Source organism: Buteo buteo, chromosome 18 (genome assembly GCF_964188355.1).
Source record: "Buteo buteo chromosome 18, bButBut1.hap1.1, whole genome shotgun sequence".
Lineage (NCBI taxonomy): Eukaryota > Metazoa > Chordata > Aves > Accipitriformes > Accipitridae > Buteo > Buteo buteo.
This window is the reverse complement of record NC_134188.1, coordinates 20,718,189-20,740,203: the sequence shown is the minus strand read 5'-3', so window position 1 is coordinate 20,740,203 and position 22,015 is coordinate 20,718,189. Positions and strand designations below refer to the sequence as shown.

Sequence of the window (22,015 nt, the reverse complement as noted above, 5' to 3'; positions counted from 1 at the left end):
TTTGAATGACTAGCAAAATGAAATGAGCTATTAGATATTGTTTTTCTCTTTTTTGGGGGCTAGGTGATAAACATAATGTACACAAGTATAATAGGAAATGTATCAAAAGTTTGGTTTCATTTCACCCTGCTGTGAGCAATTCTGTTATTTCTTCTTACATCTGAATTAGACAAGTCATTCTTGAGAACTTAAGCCTGCCCACTCCCTGAAATACACTACTGTATATAACCTAGTCCGGGTAGTTTTTGTCTACTCTTAATTAATAATTTCTTAAAAATACATACATTTGCTTGCTTAGCACTAGCTTTTGTGTAGACTTTCCTTAAAATATGCTGCAGGATTTTCTAGCGGATTGTCGTCTCCACCTTTCTACTATCGCGATGTTATGAATGCAATGAAATATTAAATAGACATGTTTTTACATGACAGAAAGTCTTTTACGACTGAAGTCAACAGAAAAAGTATTCCCAGCCTTGGACAGGAAAGAAAACCTTCAAAATGTTACCATGTAATAGTACATTGATAACTATTTTCTAGAACAAAGAACCAGTGGTTTAACATGATTTAGATCACACAGTTCCTCACATCATTGCAAGGCAACGGTTTGGCATGTACTTTTCTGAAAGTGTGATTATGCCAATTCTTATAACTATAAGCTGTCATTAGATATTTATCTTTTGATTCTTTTAGTTACCAGTCATGACCTGGCATATAGCAATGCATTCATGTACAAATTCAGCAATACAAACCGGCACAGAAATGAAAAAAACTTCTTCGTGCAGAAATGGCACGTGCTAGTACATGTGTTGAGAGGTATGGGAGACTTATAAAGAAATACTATTTCTAAACAAATTTCTGGATTAATGAAATGCTGCTTTATTTGGAAACTGCACTGAGAAAATTTCATTTGCCATGCTTGTTAATAATGGGGCACAATTAGCATAATCCCCTCAACCCATTAAAAAAAATGCAAACATCAAATAACAGAAATTATAAAAATGTCTTCCTTTAATTATAAATTTTGCCTTTTTCAAACCAGTCACGGCTAAGCTCAAGAGATACTCAGCTAACACAGTGTAAGTGAAATCCTTGAGGGAAAGCCCTGTGCAGTCAGGCTGGCACCAGCCACTTGGCAAAGCACAGCAAAGCATCACAGCTTCGTCTTTGCAAACATGTGTGGGTGTCTGTGGCATTTTCCTTGAGGAAATGGCACTTACAGTGTGCGTAATGAATAAGGGAATATGTTAAATTTATGGGAAGAGATAGTCCTTAAAACTGCTTATCGCACTGAAGAGCACAACCTGCCCACTGATTTATTTTCATTCCACGTAACACAAGGAGGCTTCTCGGAGGCTGTAGGCGCACTAGTTATCGTCGACAGTACAGTAAAATCATCATAGCAGCCATTTCAGCAAAACTCAAAATAGCCAATAATCTCTGAAACTCCTCCCCTCCCCAAGTCCCCTTTCAACATTAAAAAAGTGTCAACAGCCATCAGTAATGACAACCCTCCACTGAGTGAGTCCCCCCTTGTCCAACACACAAAAAACCACAAATGTACCTGTTTGGATGCACAGACCTTCTAGGCTCTCTCCCCAGCAGAGGAGCATTCTCTCTTACTCATGATCATGGTATTTACTACAGCATAATTTAAAATTTTCTGGTTCCAGGTAAGTCACAAAGCTAAGCAGTCATCCACTGTTTATCGGCTTCTACATACAGAACAGGGTCCCTTCAAATTACTAAAAACACAGCGAGGCTTTGCATAGAGCATTGTCCAATTTTTACTCTCTGTAGATGGTCAAACATTTTCAATCAAAATGTTTGAGTAGGATATTGAGATTTTAAGAGGGAAAAAAACTATTAAAATGTAAAACCCACACCCAAATGCTGAATGTTTATATACATGTGGGCATGTATAAGCACTTCATGCAAGTCACAGTGGAGTTTTGTCACGTGCCCATCTCTTTTCCCAATTAAGAGTTGCCAGCCGGACTGTATCTGCCATGATGCAAATGCCTTCTCTCTCCAGGAGGGAGTGAGACCATGGCATATTCCAACAAATATACCCTAAACTGGGAACCCAGCCAAGAGAAGATAAAGAAAGCTGGAGACGTACAAATCCTAAGAGGCAGTGGGGAGAGCATTTACAAGTGATATTTTTGGCTTTCAGACAGTATTTTTGACCATACGAATTTTTTAAGAAACATTATTTCTCATGGAAAAGGTAAATCAACTTTTTTAAAAAAAGGCAGGGGGGCATCTTCTATTCATTTACTAGGCAATTTTATGGCTCATATTTCTCAAGGAAAAAAATGGCTTTAAAAAGTAACAGGGAGTGTTACTTCATTCCCTGCTCTTTGCTTTGAGTTTGCTGCCTCTTTGTCAAACCTGCTGAAGGCACTGCATGCCTGAAAGACAATCTGTTTTTTCCGGCTGTTTCAGCTGATCTAATAAAAGATATTACCTCTCCCTACAAAACTGGCCTCTCATGGAATATTATTTCATTATAGTGTACTTTGGTCTAATCTGCTACAAATGTCACAAACTATATAAATAAGAAGAATCATGATATCCATTTTGAAACAAGCTCTGTCACTTTATCCCTATTCTGAGCAAAAAGCACTTGAAATAAAGAAGAAAAAGAAGAACAAGAACATGCCTGAGCTGCAGAAATGTGGGTTATAATGTCAGTGAAACAAAATACACACTGCACCCTGCCCATCAGCTGCTGCACTTCATACCAAAGTGCCATTTATTGCTGTCACGGCACACGCTACTCTGCGTACCACAACGGGCAAGGCTGCAATCCCATTCACATTTTGGAAAGTCATTTCCAGCCTATGAATTCCCTCCTACAGTTTCTCCTCGCAGCGCTTTAGTTAATACTGAGATAATTGAGCCTCATTAAGAAAAGCCACGTTCAGCACGTAGCAACTGCCATTTCAAATTTCACTCAAAATTCAGATGCACTAGCAATTCATTTACCTTGCAGCATCTTAAAACTCTATAGAGTATTTAAGGCATTTCTGCCTCGCCACCTTTTGAAATTTCAAAGCCTGATAAAAGAAAAAAATTGGGTTGTAATTATGAATTAATTTAGTGGACTGACACTCACAAAAAGATGCCTTTATATTAAAAAATGGATTGCACTGGCAGTCTGACTCCATTCACATCAGGAACTTGCCCCCACATCTGTGTTCTGCACTGGGTATCCACTTTTCTGAGGCATGGGATTACGAGGTTCATAGCCCAGTACAGAGCTGCAATTAGCATGCAGTTTTGTATGTCATTTAAGTACGTACAAACTGCATAGCCATAAACATTTTCAACTAAACTTTTCTATTCTGCTTACAGCAGATACCAAAATATCTATTTTGAGAAGTTGTAGAAACCTGCTGTTGGCCCATTGTCATGACATGGTGCTATCCGGGCAGGTTCTGAGGTTTGGTTTGTTTCTTTAAAGGAAGAAGTAACACTTTTGCAGCTGTCACATACCTGTTTTTTTCACAGGAATCCTATTTTTGCAGCTGATAACTATATAGTTGGTTGGTGGCAGATTTTTATTAATAATATTTATGATTTAATGGGACAGATCTCCAGGGGACGACTGGGACAGAGAAGAGCTGCGGCTGCAAGATTCCCCTCAGAAATTCTTGGATCACAGACTGGTTATATTTCATTAGGGTGAAACCCAAATTCTCCAGCTACTGCTCGATGCATCAGAGAAACAATGCACATACGAAAGTCAAAGGACTGGATGAAGCAACAGGAAGGTGTGTGGCACACGAATGCAGAGCTCGGTTGCAAGGGGCTGTAGGGAGTTGATGCTAAAATTTGTGGTGTAGGATTTGCTTCACATGAACAAGGCCAGCACTGATTTTAATGCATCTTGGAATACAAGAAGATTTTGGAAGTCGGTTGCTGTTTCAAGGAAGTCTGAAGTTTGGGGTGAGGACGTGCAGCTGGTGAAAAGTGGGGTAAATATACTTATGGAATGAAGGAGAAAAAAATAATGCAATAAAGGAGGTGGGGTATCTTAACCAGAACTTCAACACTAATATCATGCCAACAAGGAGCTATACAATATTTGCTGTGTAAATAGGGTGAAAATGTCATTTGACCATGTTATTTGACCACGATGACATTTGCAATCTTGTGGGTGTTTTAATTAACTCCCATAGAGCTAACTGCTGAGCACAGAACAAATTCTGAGCAAGTGATGGCCCCTCTCCCTTCCGATTCAAGCTTAGACAAGGCACCTGTAGAAATAAGCAGACAGGTAGTAAAGACCAAGGAATAAGGACTGATACAAGGTAGCAGGATAGGTAGTCTTCTGAATAGCCCAGCAACCACCACTGCTGGGGGTCTTTATGGCAAGAGAGAGCTGCATTTTAAATCATACCACAGCCCCAGTCAATGATGAGACCTCTACTGAAAGCAAGCCCGCTTCTGGATTTAAAAGGAATGTTAGAAGTGGAGAGGGTGCAGAAAGCAAAGAGCCAGACAAGTGCAAGGTTTCAGAACTTGAACTTAGAACAACAGATCAACTAAATCAAAGGTTCAAAGGTGCCATACTCATTTTCTGTACATATTTGCACACAAAGAGGCAACAACTAAAATGCACACACATTATCCAGTGGTGGTTCTTGCTCTGAAATGAAGGAGGAAAGGGGGAAAAAAAAAAACCAAACAGGAAAACCCACTAAATTATGACATCAGCACAAAGTTGAGCTTCATCTTCACAAACAGCACAGAAAGAGTCCATGGACATCCAAAGGTAGAAGCTGAAAAATTTGCAGACTATTTCAACCCCAAGTTTTGGTTTTGGTTTATGTTAACTTCTGCATAGAAATTATTCTAAGAAATTCTAAAGCATCATGTGGGAATCGGGAGCACAGAAAGACAACTGTCCCTTCTGACCATAAAGTTTATAAATATCAGCAGTTCCTACAGAAGTTTTTCCTATTTTTTTAATGTTCCAAATTTGAAATATATTTTTCCTAATTAAATACCGCATTTTTACAACCTGTTAAAAAAGGATCCCCAAAAGAAACCTTTCAAATCTACTTTTAAGATATTTTAACTAGCAATAGTTAAAGTGTGGTAACTCATAATTCCAAGTCGAAGTGTCTCTGCTTTTTTTCTTCTGTCCTTGAGGGAGAAGTTTCAATGAACTGGGAACAAAACAAGATGATGTTTGGTAGGGATTCTTCAGTAAAACTTGAGTGGCATCTAGGGGTTTCCACTGTTGCCCCCAGGGAAGTGCAGGCATGCATGAAGAGCTGGCATTTTGATGTGAACTCTCTCATTTCTTTCGAAACCATTACACACCTGAGCTTGTTAAAGGTGCCCTGTACTCTCTCATTTCTTTAGAATCCATTACACACCTGAGCTTGTTAAAGGTGCCCATACAAAGGAACCAGAAAGTCCAGCCAGACTTTGTATATTCATTGCTTGAAGCAGCTGTGTACCCCTGCACAGAAACTACCACAAGAATGGGACTTTCCTAAGCATCCCTAAGAAAAGATTAACAGAAAAATGGTGAAACTATGCAAAGACTTGCTTCCCTAGGCAAAGATTAACAGAAAAATGGTGAAACACAGGCAACTCCAGAACAGCAACTTTGCCTTCTTAAACAGGCAAACACAGCATATAGATAGTGATTACAAAACCAGAAATTCGCCTGGCAGTCCACTCAAATACATATCCTAGAGCTTTTCTATCTTTTGACTCTATTTTCAAAGTAGAGAGTAGCTTTTTGCTTTTTTTTCACTACACTCATTTAGATCCCATCAGCTGCTACATGTTAATGTGCTCCACAGGTTTCATTCCTGTAGCTCATAAGGGTATTTAAAACATCTGAGGCATGGCAAGGAATCCTTCGGCCTTGTATTCTTGGATTAGTTCTCAACTACAGCAACATCCACACATCCTGTGCATATTATATCAAAGGACAAAAATAATTTACATCACTCAGCCATGCCATTTTCTATAATCATTACATGATTAAAAAGATCCTGGGATATCCAAAAAAGTGGAAGTTTACAAATAACAGGATGCATGAAGAAAGTACTTCAGAGTAGGAGAAAATTTCCTTCCAGGCAACTTTCTCACCTAAAAATCTTTTTTCCCTGTAGAGGTAAAACTCATTAACTGTTCAAATTGGAGTTGACGAAAGTTATACTGTTTTGGTACTAAGTCAGCTGGAGTTCAAGTAATGTAAAACAATCCAGGGTCTGCAGCCAAAAATTCAGAAGTGGTCACCTTCAGCCTTAATTCTTTAATCAAAAGAAAGGGGCTTTCAGCATTGACCCAGTAAACTAAATCTGTTCTCCTTTTTCTCCATTCTCTTAATCCTTTTAGTGAGCTTGCTTGCAGTCATAAATAAAATAATTAATGAATGTTAATGGCAACAAAGAATAAAACTAGTATTCCTTACGGCACACTTTAGCTAATTATATTGTTAAGGCATTTTAACCTCCCAGTAATGTAACAGTATTACTTTTATTACTAATGTCAAATTATATAAAATGAAACACAATTAAACCTTTTTAGCACTCAATTCTGATATCTTCCTCAGAAGTGTAAGTAGAATTCACTGACAATATAAGAATCAGCAGTCATAAAATCTAACAGGGGGAAATAACATCTATCCCATCTCTGTTTTCTGCTTCCAAAACCACATGTTGATTTTGCTGGAACAACCAACAGTACCACAACATTAACACTTCTACACCCTGGCAGGAATCTCATGGAATAACCAAACACAACAAAATACATGTTACTATGGAACGAAAAAGGCCGAAATCAAACAGAGCTTGAGGTAATAATAAAACAGTTGACCAACTGTTCATCACCAGTGACTAGATATTTTTAAAGAAACTCAGTAGCAGTTATAGTGATCCTGGGACAACCTTGTCACATCCTGCGGGCAGACTTTGTAGTCTTATTATTCCTTCTTGTCAGCTTCTGCTTCACACATTTGTCCGGTCTGAATCAAGATCTACTAAGAATATAGTAGATACTGACTGAATGATCCACTACTTCAATATCTCTAAAACTGTCCCTGGGGTTACTGAGAATAAAATATTGCTTTTGCTAGCTCCTACACTTGCTGATAAATTCCAGCTAAGCGCAGCAATGCACAGCGAGCCTTGGGATGCTTCAGGCATTCTCTAAACCAGGAGCTGCAAGGGCTTAACAAGGTCACATAGATACTCCTGAACAATTTGACAAACCCTCCCAGCCCAGCAAGTTTAAATCATTCTTCCTTCAGAGCCACTCAAAAGATATGTTTATTTTTGTCTGGCAAGCATGCAAAAAATCCTTAGTCAGCCTTCAACATCCCAAACAACTGCCTTAAAATTTCTCTCTGTTTAAAAATAAGAAATCTGGGGTGTGTACTCTAAGCTGTCTCAGCTTTTAGTCCATAGGGAGTTAAACAAGATCCATGCTTTCATACATTTGCCACGTTCCGGAAAATTGTTGTTTTTAACTGAAAAATGTTCCCCCCCCGAAACTTCCTGCTCCAAATTTGGACCTTCCAGAAAAAGGACTATGACAATATATCTGACATATAGATATGATATATCTATATATCTAACTATCTGACAAAAATTCACATCGTACCACATCAGATTCAACATAAGGTAGTCACTACCTAAATGACCTAGCAACTGTGTATATAAGAATTAAGCAAAGATACGTATTTTCTGATGAGACCTAGAGTTTACTAGAGTGATGCAGATCGGTACCCCATGATCTGTCTGTTCTGGCTCTAACTGGAGAGTTCCCGCACACGTCAACACCTCCTGTTACCATGACGTTTAGTAACCTATAGGACAGAAGTCTCAGATTCAATGGGTGGTATTAAAGTGCTCTTATGGCATCCCCACCATAAATACCATGCTGCTCAGAACGGTGGACAGGCCTTGCAGACGTCTCTAGGATCATACGCAACTACACAGCAGGATGATGTCACTACAAGATAAAAATTACTGTGGAGAGCAGAACAGCAGCAGTGTTTTAAACACAGTCCCACATCAATTTGTACCAGCAACACACTGCAACATAACAGCAATGTTTTCTTGCCGTAAGGCATGCAGTTCACCTTAACACCTCTGAGTGCTCTGTATTTGTTTTCCACAAAAACACGCTGCATGGCTTCAGAAGTCTGTTATTTCGGCATCATCAATATCACTTTCTGTCTCGCACCCTGAAGTTTGTCTAGTGAATGAGACACAATGTCTTGATACACTGCCGTGTTTTTTTTTCACTGCTGTCAAGTGGTTGGACATGAGGCAGGGCCGGTGGCCTCTCTTTTTCCCTCTGGAGGTGCCAGATGAAATGTCAGCTTTAAAACTAAACAAGCAGTAGTACTTGAGGCAGCAGCAAGGACAGAGGAAGCATAAGGCTGATAGATGACAACGCTGACGACAAACTAGACAGTAAGTGGGACAAAAAAAAACTTGCAAAAAACCCTTTTGTAAATACTAAGCCAACAATTTTTTCTAAGCTGAAGGAGAAACAGGTGACCACAGAGATAGGAGAGAAGCAGAATAAAACAGGTGTTTGGAGGGGAGGCTAGTAACAAGATCAGATTATTAGCTAATTCATGGATCTCACAGCTCTGATCTGTACACGAGCCATTGCAGGGACTTCAGTGTTACTGCAGGGTTTAAAGCTGCCATCCACTAGCTCAGCTGCAGTGACCGCCAGGCAGCTGCAGAGGAAGACACGCTGACTTCGCTCTGAGCCACGGGGCTAAGCCAACCCGCAGGGCTTCACGTTTGCAATTACCACAGATCGGCCACTGTAAACCCATTGTAACTTGGGTGTCTAAGTCACAGAATCATAGAATCATTTAGGTTGGAAAAGACCTTCAAGATCATCAAGTCCAACCATGAACCATGCCCACTAAACCATGTCCTGAAATCCTGACAGGCTAACTAAGCTGTGGTCTACAGCCATGGGTTTCGTCTCTGTAATATGATGAACTAACTGCATTAATAGTACGAGCCACCACAATGCCATAAACTGTTTTGTTAATACAATAGGTGCTGACTTACATAGTCACATGTCAGCACAGGGATAGTAATTACATTATCACAAAACCATTCTTTAAGGGAGATCTGTAATAGGTGTTCTACTATTCACAACACCCAGTGCACATGACAAAAGATGGAAAACTCACGTTAGGAACTTTCACATGGGAAAAATCACAAGTAACTGTCAATTAACCAAACTAACTACCTCTGAGGTAGTGATGTATCTACGTAGACTCTCTTTACAATTAATGAAGCCTGGCTCATCTCATCCTAAACTAGACACATAAACAGGTCAGAGGTCTACAAAGGGAGCCATGGGAAGTATTCCAGGTGAAAGTATTTGCTACACAGGCATCTGAGGGCACATTACAGCAATACCAGTGCCTGTGTGTCTCTGTTTTCTGTGACAAACATGAAAGCTAAGCACAATACAGTTACTAACACCACCATAACACAGATGAGAAATGAAAGAGCTCAGATTTGTATTGGAAATTTATCTAAAGGATGCCACTGCCTACATAATGGGAGGGAATGTTGTGCCTTTATCCAAACCTGCTTCCAAGAAGGGCAGGTTCTCAGCTGTTCTAAGCTCAGATAGTACCATTTGATTTCAGTGGAGCAAGAATCCAGGGGTCTGGATTACCATTTGGTTTGCAAAGGTCTCAGAGCTACCATTTCCAAGGTTTCTTCCTCTCTTCCCTACTTTTTCTGTCCTACATTTTTCATTATTCAAATCATTGCTTTAAAAAGCAAATAACAGTATTGCCTGAAAATCTACTAAATATCTGCTTCTATGCCAAAAAATATTTCTAGAGTGACTTACTTTTTCAGAAGCTGCTTCTTGCAGCTTCTTCTATTGGATATTTAAAATTATATGCACTGGGATATGGGCAATAAATGACTTTCCATAACAGCAACTTCTCATCAGGACATGATAATTCTATTACCCCTTATCTTTTCTCTTGACATGCAGTTGCTTTCCCGACCTACAAAACAAAGTCACTAAGGCCACGAGGTATTCTATTAAATTTTCAAAACATAAGACTCAGTGTCAGAGACTTGACCCAAAACATAACTTGCACAATTGGTTTGCCAGCAGTGTGTATCCCCCCTCAAGTCCTTATAGCTAATGGCAGGAAATTGTTCCTTCACATCTCCCAGGTGCAGGCAGCAGAAGCTGAAGCCAGCAACAGGAGAAATGTCTAAACCTAACCAGCTCTTCTCTGCATTTCACAGCATATCTGCACTCTTCTTGCATCCTTTTAATTTAGGCTTGTAATTGAGTTCTCTGAAATAAATTGTTAACTCTCTTTGGAGTCAGGCATAAACTGTCAGGAATGTGAAAATGTGATACAAAAGAGAATTTGAATAAATAGGATAAAGGCTGAGAGAATAGGTCATGAAAAGAGCTCAAATGACAGTATGTCGCATAAAAACTTCTCCAGCCCAATATTCTGTCTGCAGAAGCAGCCATTAGAGCATGCTTAAGAAAGATTATAAGGAACGTGGCAAATATAATAATCCTTCCTCAAACAGGCAGAGGATTAGAGACTATTAATTGTCACAGGACTTAAGGGACCGAGAGAGAACAGGGCTCCATGGCACAGATGCAGCATAAAGGGCTGGGTGAACTGTCTGCTTCTCAACAGCACATTTGACCCCAGGAGAGATATCCCCGTTTAGCAAAACTACTACAACAAATGGTCTCTGTAATGTGACAGCGTCCTGAATCTCATACAGTCCTACCTAGGCAGACCTGCCTCTCAATGGAGAATATAGACACTGAGTTGGGAGAATAACATTTAAATGCTAATAGAGAGCAATTCACGCCACAGAAGCAATCAGAAAACTTAAAAGATGTTGCTTCTTTTGGAAAACTGATTTAGTTAGCACTTCTCCACTCCACTTGTCCCAACAGCCTCCTGTCCTCTCCCAGGTAGGAATGATGCTTAACAACAAAAGAGCCATCATATTGGGGCAGACCAGAGGCTAATTAGGCCCATAATCTGCCCCTGTCTGGCCCACACCCTATACTTCGAGCACGAACAGAACATCAGGATGATTAAGGAGCACACATGCATATGGCACTGCCCTCCTAACCTTTGCCTATTAAAGGTTCAGCGACTTCCATAGCCAAGTATGCAGCCAGACCAACAAGTTCAACGGATATTCACGGACTTATTCTCCCTGAATTGGTTTAATTGCTTTTAGGGTGACAAGCTCATTTTGATTCAGTTCCACAAACACACAAGCTGATACAAACTAACATGAAAAACATTTCTCCATAAGAAATGAATGAGAAGGTGTTGCGCATTTGTCTTCCTTGCAAGGAAATGCTATGCTAAGCAAGAAAAAAGTCAGCCACCAAGGAATAATGACAACTATCGCTTGAGTATACAACTGTCACAGGGAGCAGCGAATTACCATTCTCCTCTGCAGGGAATCCTGGCTTACACTCCTGGTCTGGAGGACATTCAAAGAGCAATGGAAGAGCATGGAAGAACATGAAAGCAACCTGTAATCTTAGTGTACCATAGGCGTTAATTAACCTGGCTGCCATCCAAACTGCTGGCATCAAAATCCGCTTATCTGGGAGCTGCACATTTCAGCATTTCTGCAGGCACTACTACGCAGAGAGGCACTGCACTGCGCAGGGGTAGCAGGCTACCGAAAAATAAGAAAAAGAGGCAGAAACGGAGGAACGCTGAAAATCGTTACATTGCCATCAGAAGATCTGTTAGTAGTTGGAAAAACTTGTTACCTGAAGAAATGTACATCTGAATAAAGCAGGGGTTGCATCAAGAATGTAATAAAAACAACTTTGGGAAAACAAGCATGAACGATCTCTAGTGAGAATACACCACAATCAAGGTACAATTGTACTGAAGCCAGAAAGGGATAACAGTTCAAGTAAAGGTATTTGTCTCTGAAAAGGAATTGTTTTTCTACATACCTGTCCAGTCTCCTACTACTTTAAGGTGGACCCCAAACGTTGCTTTGGTATCTGTAGGGCACTAAAAATATTAAATATATTAAGGACCACTTCTGAGTAACAAGAAAATAACAAAACGCATTCAAAGTACAGTTGTTAAGACAGAACCTGATGTAAATAGGTCATTCCTGAGCAGCCATACCCTTTAAAAAGCAAGTCTAGCATCAGTACAGTTCAGGAAGCCAAGCATGGCTAGTCTCCCCACAGTCTTAACCCTTTCTTCTGGTCACAGAGGAGTTTGGGATGGGCTTGTCTTGGGGGGTGAGTTGGAACAGCCACTTCACTAGGCATTACTCAGCAATGATACCAACTGAGGATACAACAGCACAGAAATACTCCCTCTACTATTGACACTTATCATTGAAAATCAGGAATTGCCCCATCACTCCTAAAACAAGGCATTTAAAAGACTTCTGTTTCTTGAATGTCAGGGCACATGTTTTCAAGTTGATCACTCACACAACTGATGCTTTCTTCTAAATGGAAACTGAAATTTGCTGCATTTCACAAGAGCTTAGAGTTTGCAAAGGAAAAAGACCAGATTGCATGGCACATCATAAAAATCACTTTACAGCCACCATTCTCTCACTCTGCACCTATGCCCTCACCTTGGGGCTACTTACTTGTGACTATCAACACAGGAATGATATTATTCACAATCTTATCCACACCATGGCATCTAAAAACCTCCAGTCAAGCCATGTCAAAGTCTAAGGAGCCCCCTCAGTTTTGTTCTTTGTTAGCTACAGGGAGATTTCAAATCCACTGTCCGGACAGCTTTTGCAGGTACACCAAATGATAAACAGGACAAGCAACCATTCTTCAAGAAAAGATTCTTCACTTTCCTTCTATAAACCAACACCACTGGTTTCTTTTTGATAGAAGATATTACTACTGAGTTTTGATGCCTTTCTTAGAACCTGTTAATGACTGATCCAAGCTCCATTATGAATCTAACACCCAACAAAAGACACTCCTGTCTTTTTTTTTTTCTACTGCTACAGACAAATATGAATTTTGAGGAGAGGGCTTAAATTCAAGGAACACATCTATATTATAAATAAAGGTAGGGAATCCAAGCACCAAATACTCAATCATCCATCATGCTTGTGAGGACACTCCTTGGCTCTGTTCTGGACCATTACCATTAGCATTCCCAAGATAATCTGTTAGGCAGTGGGAAACCGCTGGTCTCAGGGCTGAGGATCGGTTCCTATCAGTTCCTTATTTAGCAGCAGACACAGATAAAAGGTTGGTATTCTCTACGCCTTGGCAAACCTAGAACAGGGAATACAATGTCCCAGCTAGTCACTCCATTTTCCTGATGGGGAAGAGCATTCTTGTGAAGAGTACTGATTACTAGACAGATTCATATTCAATTCCTTGCCATCTTTAAAGTCTTCCTATAAAAATTTGGTACAGAAACTTAATCAGAGTTATTTCAGCAAGCCTTAGCCTTCAAAAAAATGGCATCAAGGGAGGGATGCAGACAAACCTCCCACAAGAAGGCCAGTATTTGTTGTGGCTCGTTGCAATGTCTGCCAACAAAAATATCAAGACCAATTCTCCATATAAAAGTAGGTAAGCGGTCTCTCAGCTAGGAAGTTGCATACTGGCAGCAAAAAGATCTGTTCTCCTGGGCGCTTCTATAAGAGCATTTAGCAGAGTTTATTTTTCAGTCTGGGCTGTCCCAGGGCTCTCTGTGTTTCACAGGAGGTTGAGTGATTTTCTTAGCCCAACTATGCACTGTCCCGGTTCAGCACATCTTCTATAAAATTGTCTATCATTCCCTCCTTCCATTAAAGTTAATGGCAGAATACCCCTTGTCTCCAGCCAGAATAGGTTCAAACCTGTTATCCTTTACATTACCCTTCTGACTAACTCCTTTCTGCACTACTTTGAAATATTATCTAATAAAAAAGAGATTTATTTCTCTTTGGACTTTAGGAAGCCTATTTTGATACCTATAACTGGGTATAAGAGTTCCTCAAAGAGTTCTGGAAAAATCTTATTGTGCTGCTAAATCTTACCAGAAGAAACACAAGCATCATCTAGGCTACACAGAGTGAATTTCCCTCAGTTTGAGAGACAGCTGGATTGTAGATGGTCCAGCAAAGGGCCACCAAGACAATGAGAAGACTGGAGAACCTGACATACAAAGAGAGGTCAAAAAGCGAATGTGTGTAACCCACAGATGAGAAGTCTCAGGGAGATCACTCTCTTCCAATACCTAAAAAAATAGCTGTAGAGCAGATGAAGGTGCTCTCTTCAGCACCATGCTTGGTGACAGGACAAGAGACCAGGGGCACAAGTTGATTCAGGGAAAATTTCATCTGGATATAAGAAAAATATTCTTCACCATGAAATAGGTAGCCAGAGAAATGGTGTAATATCTCTTGCTAATTCAGCTTCACAGGTCCCTGGATAACCTAATCTACAGCCCTTGCACCAGAAGGCTGACCCAGACAATCTCCAGAGGCCTCTTCCGACTTAAGACTTTCCTATGGACCTGTAATTTTGACTTTTAAAAAAGTACGTTTTTACTGCACAAAACGCTTATTTTACCTCTCTCATCTCCGTAAACACAATTAAGTCTCCAAATTGTGGCTTTTTCCAAACTGTTAGAGAATTTATTCCAGAAGCTAAAGAAAATATTCAAAGACAGTTTTCCAGAAGTTTAATCATGAAAGTGGGTAAACTTTCCCATGTTATTAACAGACCGCTGGGCACGTGTAATGAAGTGCAATGAAAATATCATCGCAGATATTTAACCTTTTCCATGAAAACACAGAATCATAGGATAGCTGAGACCAGAAAGCACCTCTGGAGACTGGCTACTTCAACCCTTCTGCTCCAGCAGGGTACACGAGAGCAGGTGGCCCAGGAGTGTCCAGTTGCGCTTTCAATGTCTCCAAGGATGGAGACTCCACAGCCTCTCTGGGCAACCTGTGCCACCCTCACAGAAAAAGTGGGTTTTTTTCTTATGTTCAGATGGAGCCTCCTGTATTTCAGTTCGTGTTGTCCTGTCACTGGGTGCCACTGAGAAGGGTCTGGCTCTGTTTTCTTCACTCCTCCATCAGTTCCAGCTCTCTCAGTCTCTCCTCATATGAGAGATGCTCCAGTTCCTTAACCATCTTCATGGCCCTTTGTGCTCCGATATGTCCATTTCTCTCTTGTACTGGGTATCCCAGAACTGGACACATAGCTCCACATATACCTCACCAGCGCTGAGCAGAGGAGAAGGGTCACCTCCATTGACCTGCTGGCAATGCTCTGCCTAATACAGCCCTGGAGGCTGTTGGCCTTCCTTGCTGCAAGGCCACATTGCTGGCTCATGGTCAACCTGGTGTCTACCAGGACTCCCTGGTCATTCTCTGCTGAGCTGCTTTCCAGCCAGTCAGTTCACAACATGCACTAGTACCTGGGGTTATTCCACACCAGAGGCAGGATTTGGCAATTCCCTTTAATGATCTTCATGAGGTTACTGTCAGCCCATTTTTCCAGCCTCTCAAGGTCGCTCAAATGGAAGCACAACCACCTAGTGTTTCAACCACTCTTCCCAGTTTTGTAGCATTTGCAAACCCGTATTGACTCCTGAGGTACACCACTACTGACTGCCCTCCAGCTGGACTTCATGCTACTGATCACAGTCCTTCCAGCCCAGCAGTTCAGCCAGTTTTCCACCCACCTCCCTGCCTATTCATCTACTCTGCATTTCATCAACTTCTCTACGAGGATTTTATGAGAAAGTGCCAAAAATCTTGTGAATTATGATGCTCTTGTCCATTTTTACTTATCTAAGTCTCTGATCACCTATTTTACTTTTAATTTGCCATAACTCATCTTTAAAACACTGCACAGCTAAACACTGCTTCAAGATCCTTATTACAGTCAGTTCATACACACATTTAAACTGACATCTATTTATGCTTTATGAAGAAAAGCACAAGCTGAAGCAGCCTCTTGAATTGGAAATCAAGAGAATAATTATATGAGCCTTGGTCAAATAAAGGCATATCAAAGTGGCCTCAGCAACGCATGATGTCCTGTCTGCAGCTGTAAACAAAAAGAATTAAAATTGTTTTTAAAATGTGTTTTGGCAAATAATACTTGGATTTCCCCTGACCCTTTTAATCTGGGAGCCCTAAGAAAAAATCCAGTGACTATTAACTGTACTGTAGCAAGAGCTGCATGCAGCCCTTTATTTTTTCCTTATTGCCCAGTACACTGCCCAAGAGGAAATTGTAAAGATTAGCCAATCTTGAAATAAAAAAAAAACTTTTCTCTTACTTCCTTTTCCTTAAATAAACAATGTTTTCCAAACAGGTAAATCACTAACTTGAATAGTCTGTAATGAGAGGGGACGTTAGACGTTGTTAAACAAAAGATCACAAGTTGAAAGTTTTTCAGTAGTTCTTTCTGCATTTTGAAGAGTTAAATGAACCTCATTTGCCGCACTCATTTGATTAAAATGCTGTGGTACACAAATTAACTGGCAGATAGATAGTGTAATTACGTGAAGCTAAGTTAATCTCATTCTAACCTCAAGCTATCTATACCTTTAATAAGTGAAAGATTTCACAGGTAGGAATGTCTACACTAATCAGAATATCTGCCAGCATTTGTCATCCTCCAAAAACAATTGAAAACCGAAGGAATTCTGTTAAATTTAACAGAGCTGTGCAGATTTACACCCCCAGAGGAGCCAAACTATGTTCTTAGCATTGGAAAGTTGGTAGATTTCCTCAGAGCTGTTAATCACATGTGACCAAGTTTACAATGCCTCTTTTTATTTTTTTTTAATGTATTTTCACATTCAAAGCAGTGAGAATAGTATTTTATATGTAGTTAAAACTAATGGAACACAGATTGTTCTATATCTTGATGAAAAAACACCTTTCCATATTTTTTTTTCCTTTTTTTTCAAGCTAACTTGAAATACAAATGCAAATTATCACATAGGGAATTTGCAACAATCCCTGGAGAATTTTATGCTTATAAGCCACCAAATTAATTACACTCACCGGTAGCTGTAGCTCTACTATTTATCTCTATGCTGAGATAAAATATAGATGATAGTTTTTAACAATCTTAATAATCTAATTAACTAATGTTTAATGCACTACTAGATTAATACATACTTGAAATGTATTTTATTTATCAGTTTTACATTGCGAACACGATTACATGCACTCTCTCAGAAGCACTAATGCATACAGCAGGATAACACTGCAGAACGCCTAATATCAGAAAAAAGGTGATGAAAGGGATGCCCAGGTTAGGTACCCCCATGTAGCTCTGCAAATAAAGCTCCTTACAAGCTACTGTGGAGATACTGCTCTCAAACTGATACACCACAGTAAACACCAACTTCTGTGTTTGAGGCTGTAGTAGGTGGCCTGAACAGTGCCCAAAGTTACAAAGAATATCTATGCCACAGCTGGAAGAACAAAGTGAAACCTCATCTTCGTCTGATTTGGGGAACTAAAAATCTCACTGTGGAGTTTGTTTAAATATAGGGAAACTCCTTCAAAGAAGGCTTTCACTTTGGGGAAAAAGACACAATATGATCCTAATATGGATTTGCAGATATCCTGGCAGGGACTGCAAACACTGCTGAGCCCCTGATCTTTTCCCATCCCTCTGCCCACCTGCCAGGGTAAACCAGCTGCACCGTGAACCCCGTTTCATCAGCATATCCTTGCTCCAGACTCAGACGAACCCTTACACAGATCAAGAAAAACACATTAAAGACTTAGCATGTTTGGGAAAGAGGCAGAATTGAGGGGAAAAAAAGAACTAAACACAACCAACTTATTTTCCCTCCTGTAGAGGGGAAAAGAAAAAAAAAAAAGAAAAGGTTTTCAACTTTGTCAACTGACAAGAAAATGTGAACCTTGGAAGCTCAGTAAGCTGTAGCTTGTCTGGTTTCATACAGAACTGATATAAACATTCCTAAAATGATTCATCCTGACATCAGAAAATGAAGAGGAGTGATGACAAACACAGGCATGCTATATAAAGGTAGCCAAAAAATAGTAGCTAGACTTCAGTCTGACTCATAGGAGGTGACCTCTGTTACACCGGGTTACCCCTGTTTTAACTAATGAATCCCATACGAAGCAAATTTCACAGGAAAAAAAGTTAATCTGAGGAGTTACTCTTCTAAATACCTCTCTGCCTCAAAGGCTAGGAGTTTCTCTAAAATGGCTGTTTATTTTTCTGTTTCGTGTTACTTTATAGATCGGATTTTGTCTAAGAGCTTACCCTGTTAGAGATTTGGCCTTACAGCTCTCCTAATTTAACTGGCAGACATCAGCAGACATAATAACATCTCTGAATGTGGGGAAATCCTAACCATGGAGCATGATTTAAGTGTCAAGGGTGTCTGGATGATCAAGGCAAGACCACCATGTCTTGAATACTCATTGCTTCAGCCAGAGCCCTCCCATTGCAGAGCTGACTCCTCGCAAGCAGTCCAGCTGCAGAAACTTACCCCAAACAATTTTCCCTTTCACTTTCCATTCCCTTATACTCCTTGTGGTACAACCCCAAACACCTGCAGTGTAGCTAGTGGAAAAAACACACCATAACACTGTGGGATGCTCAAGATGCATCACTGGTCAGCTGCAGTGCCAAGAAGGACTGTTCTGGTCATCTGGGGTCTAACTTCGTCTGTAACATAAACCACAAACCCACACCCACTAATTCCTGTGAATCTGTAGTTCAGCATTTGCTACTTTACTCCCTGCAGTCTCAGTTGTTAAATTACCCTCAACAATCTTTTTTTTTTTTTAGGTCTCAATCTGTGAGCATTTGTTCCTTGATTTCACTCTTGCACCACAAGAAAACACAGATCTTTACCGTAATAGATTAGGATTGTAAATAGACCAATAGTTGCATAAAATACATACATTGTTGAAAAATAATATGAAATTATTTTATTTGTTTTCTAGTAAGTCTGTAATAGCCCAACTGCTACTCTGTTGCTGCTACAGATGCACTACAAAGATACACTTCTACAGACTAGTCAGTATTTCTTTACCTCTGCAGTTCAATCTCGGTAAAAAACTTGCTGACTACCCTTTCACCCCAGAAGACACATTACATTTCACAGGATCACAAATCATACAATGCACAAGTTGAAAGGAACCCATAAGGATCATCAAGTCCAACTCCCTATAATATAGTAAAAATGTTTCAATCCTAGCAATATTCAGCCCATATAATTTATGCATTTCAAGTTGCTAGCTAGGGGAAAAAACAAACCACTTCCTTATGGGATGCTCAGGATTCAAGCCTTTGTCCCTGAAGGAGTGAAAAGCAGTAGAGCAACGTTTCTGCCCAAGGCTGCCTCTCCAAGTCCTCCAAGGGTATGCGGACACATTGCCAAGCAACACTGTGCTGAGCTGACAAATGCACCAACAGGGAAAACTGAACGGCACAAAACGTTCCTTCTCCATCATCCCTGAGCAGAAACCATAGGGCACCTCCAGACTTGCGCTAACTGGCTCCCAGTGGTGTGAGGCACTCATGGAAAGAACCATCAAAGCATCGGTAGGTATTCCAGTCGGATCACCAACACCTTGAGGAATGCTGTGTCTCTCCAAACTACCCTACCAGCACACACAGTATTTTGCCAGCCTAAAACACAGATCCCAGCCAGTCAGCTGGTCTTAATTTTAGGACAGCAAGAGGCAGGGCACTTCATCTCCTCTAATACTTTGTCCACATGTTAACTGTATTTATGCTTAAAAGTTGTGCTTGGTTTTTTTTCATTTTGACGTTCTCTTGCACTTCCTAGACCTTTCTTTGACCCGACTTTGCAGGTAACCTAGAAGCATTACCTCTGATGGGAGAAAACACACTTCTCTGCTGAAGTCAGTAGATGCTTGTTATATATTGTAAATTTACTTTCATAGTATCAGAAAAAAACTACTTATGAGAGGGATCTGACACCTTTGGATTAAAGTATCTGCTGAAGGAGGACTCAGGATTTAGTGAACTTGAATGTAATAATTTCTGTGCTCCCTTGACTCAAAAGAGTCAGATTTATAAGTTTAAATGAAAGTGAAGGTTTACTTAGGGTTTTTATACAGATCCCAAAACTATTAAGCCCAAAACCAAACCAAACAAACAAGTCTAAGGAAGTACTAAAGGCATCTGAAATATTAATCTATTTTATTTTTGTTTTACTTAAATTTTTTGTCAAACAGCTGCTAGATTTTCTACTACTTCTATGACAAGCAGACAAGCTCTAGGGATTTCTTTAGTTTGCCAGCAAGATACTTCACAATATCTGCATTTCCCTAAATGCTCTGTAAATCATCTCAGAAAGACAAGTTTCATAACCATTTGCACAAAATATTTAACAAATCTTATTAGAATGTCATCATGTGAGATTTTGTTTTTATTGTATTTATCTGTCAGTATGAACTTAGCTCTTGATGTCCTTACATACTTTTTACTCAGGGAAACTTCCAATAAATTCTCTTTTTTTTTTTATGAAGTATTTCAGAATTTGGCCCCTAGGCTTTTCCTGTTGTGGATAGTTTATTTCTCAAGTTTACAGTACAGGACATGTGCTTCTCCATCATCTCTGGTTTTGCTTCTTGCGCAGTACAAAATTTCTTGCTTAAAAGAAGCTTAGAGCTAAAACTTCACTGCCAAACTGTTAATACTTTTATTGACTTTAAATGAACTCTGGATTATCCAGGGATAAAGACAACCTTGGTTCCACAAAACACTGGTTTTCTCTTACAAAACCAAATGTGTTACTTGTGACATTGTTTATACTCATGTATTATTTGCTGAGAGCTTTCTGACAAGGCATCAAGCCCAAAAATGTAAATGTACAGATGAGGGTCATCATCTTGTAATCCCATCATGCCTAAATCCAGATACCAAATGGACTTAAGAGGTGTGGAGGTAACAAGGAGAACTCAATCTACAAAAAATCAAACCAAACCAAACCAAAAACCTTAAAGGTAGAAAATGTATGAATAAGTAACAGCTCTGAGACATTTAGGTACAGTATTATAATTACTCATGTACATCCAGAAACCTCTTTCAGATAATTCTTCTACCTACTCTGAGATGATTAATGGACTTAAGTGTTTCTCTGCCTGGGGTTAAGCAATTATTACTTTATAGAATTTTAATTTGGATACTAATCAGTCAAGTATTCTTCTTCAGTAATATATATTTGGATCTTGTCTGTGGATCTGAGTATTTGCGTATGCAAACTTGTCCTCTCCCCACCTCAAAACTCAGCTTTGATTTATTAAAAATCACACACAGACTGGCCTCCTAACTTGCTACATGCCGTAAATGACATAGCAAGGATTTGACCATCTATGTATATGAGCAGAGAATTCAACTCCCTCTAGACTTTCTCTTCTTAGTCATACAGAACTCTGTGTGGAAGGACAGGAAGAAAGACGTCACAAATCCTCCTGATATGATCTGCTTCAAATTAACCATCTGTGCAAAAAAATGGCGAACCAGCAAAAGGGCAGAACTTCTTGGAGCTTTTTATTACCAGACTCTTCCAACTTATACTTCAATGGGATTTAAAACCAGATTTCTTATGCAGTACTTGAAGTAGGGGAGGTCAGAACACATTATAACACAGGAGAAAACTTCTAGTTTCAAAGACAGTTTCAAACTACCTGTTACAGGTAGTTGGTCTCTGCTTACCTACTACCAGAACTAGGATCTAGATACTGAATGAAGAGCCAAAATTCTCTGGAGGATCTGAAGAAGCAGCCACTCACGTAATATAAAGCAGATATTTCATAAAGTCCTGGAGTCTGAAGGCTGGGGTCTTTGCTTTGGGTTCTTTGTTTTGGTTTTATTTTTTTGCTTTATATGTGCCACTTCCATGACATCTGCCTCTATTAACTCTATCTCACAAAGCTACTAATCAGTGGATATGCAGTGTACGTCTTAGAGAGGCAGAGAAAGCTCAACA

At 39.8% G+C, this 22,015-nt stretch overlaps 1 protein-coding gene across 5 annotated transcripts in view; it reads right to left on the bottom strand.

Moving 5' to 3' along the window:
* NOX4 (NADPH oxidase 4) overlaps positions 1 to 22,015 on the bottom strand; it is a 120,730-nt gene that overhangs the window by 61,219 nt on the left and 37,496 nt on the right. For all 5 annotated transcript variants that reach the window (XM_075050119.1, XM_075050117.1, XM_075050118.1 and 2 more), the window contains one exon: positions 12,004 to 12,064. In XM_075050119.1, the coding sequence (XP_074906220.1) occupies positions 12,004 to 12,064 (61 nt within the window). The remainder of the gene's footprint in view (positions 1 to 12,003; positions 12,065 to 22,015) is intronic.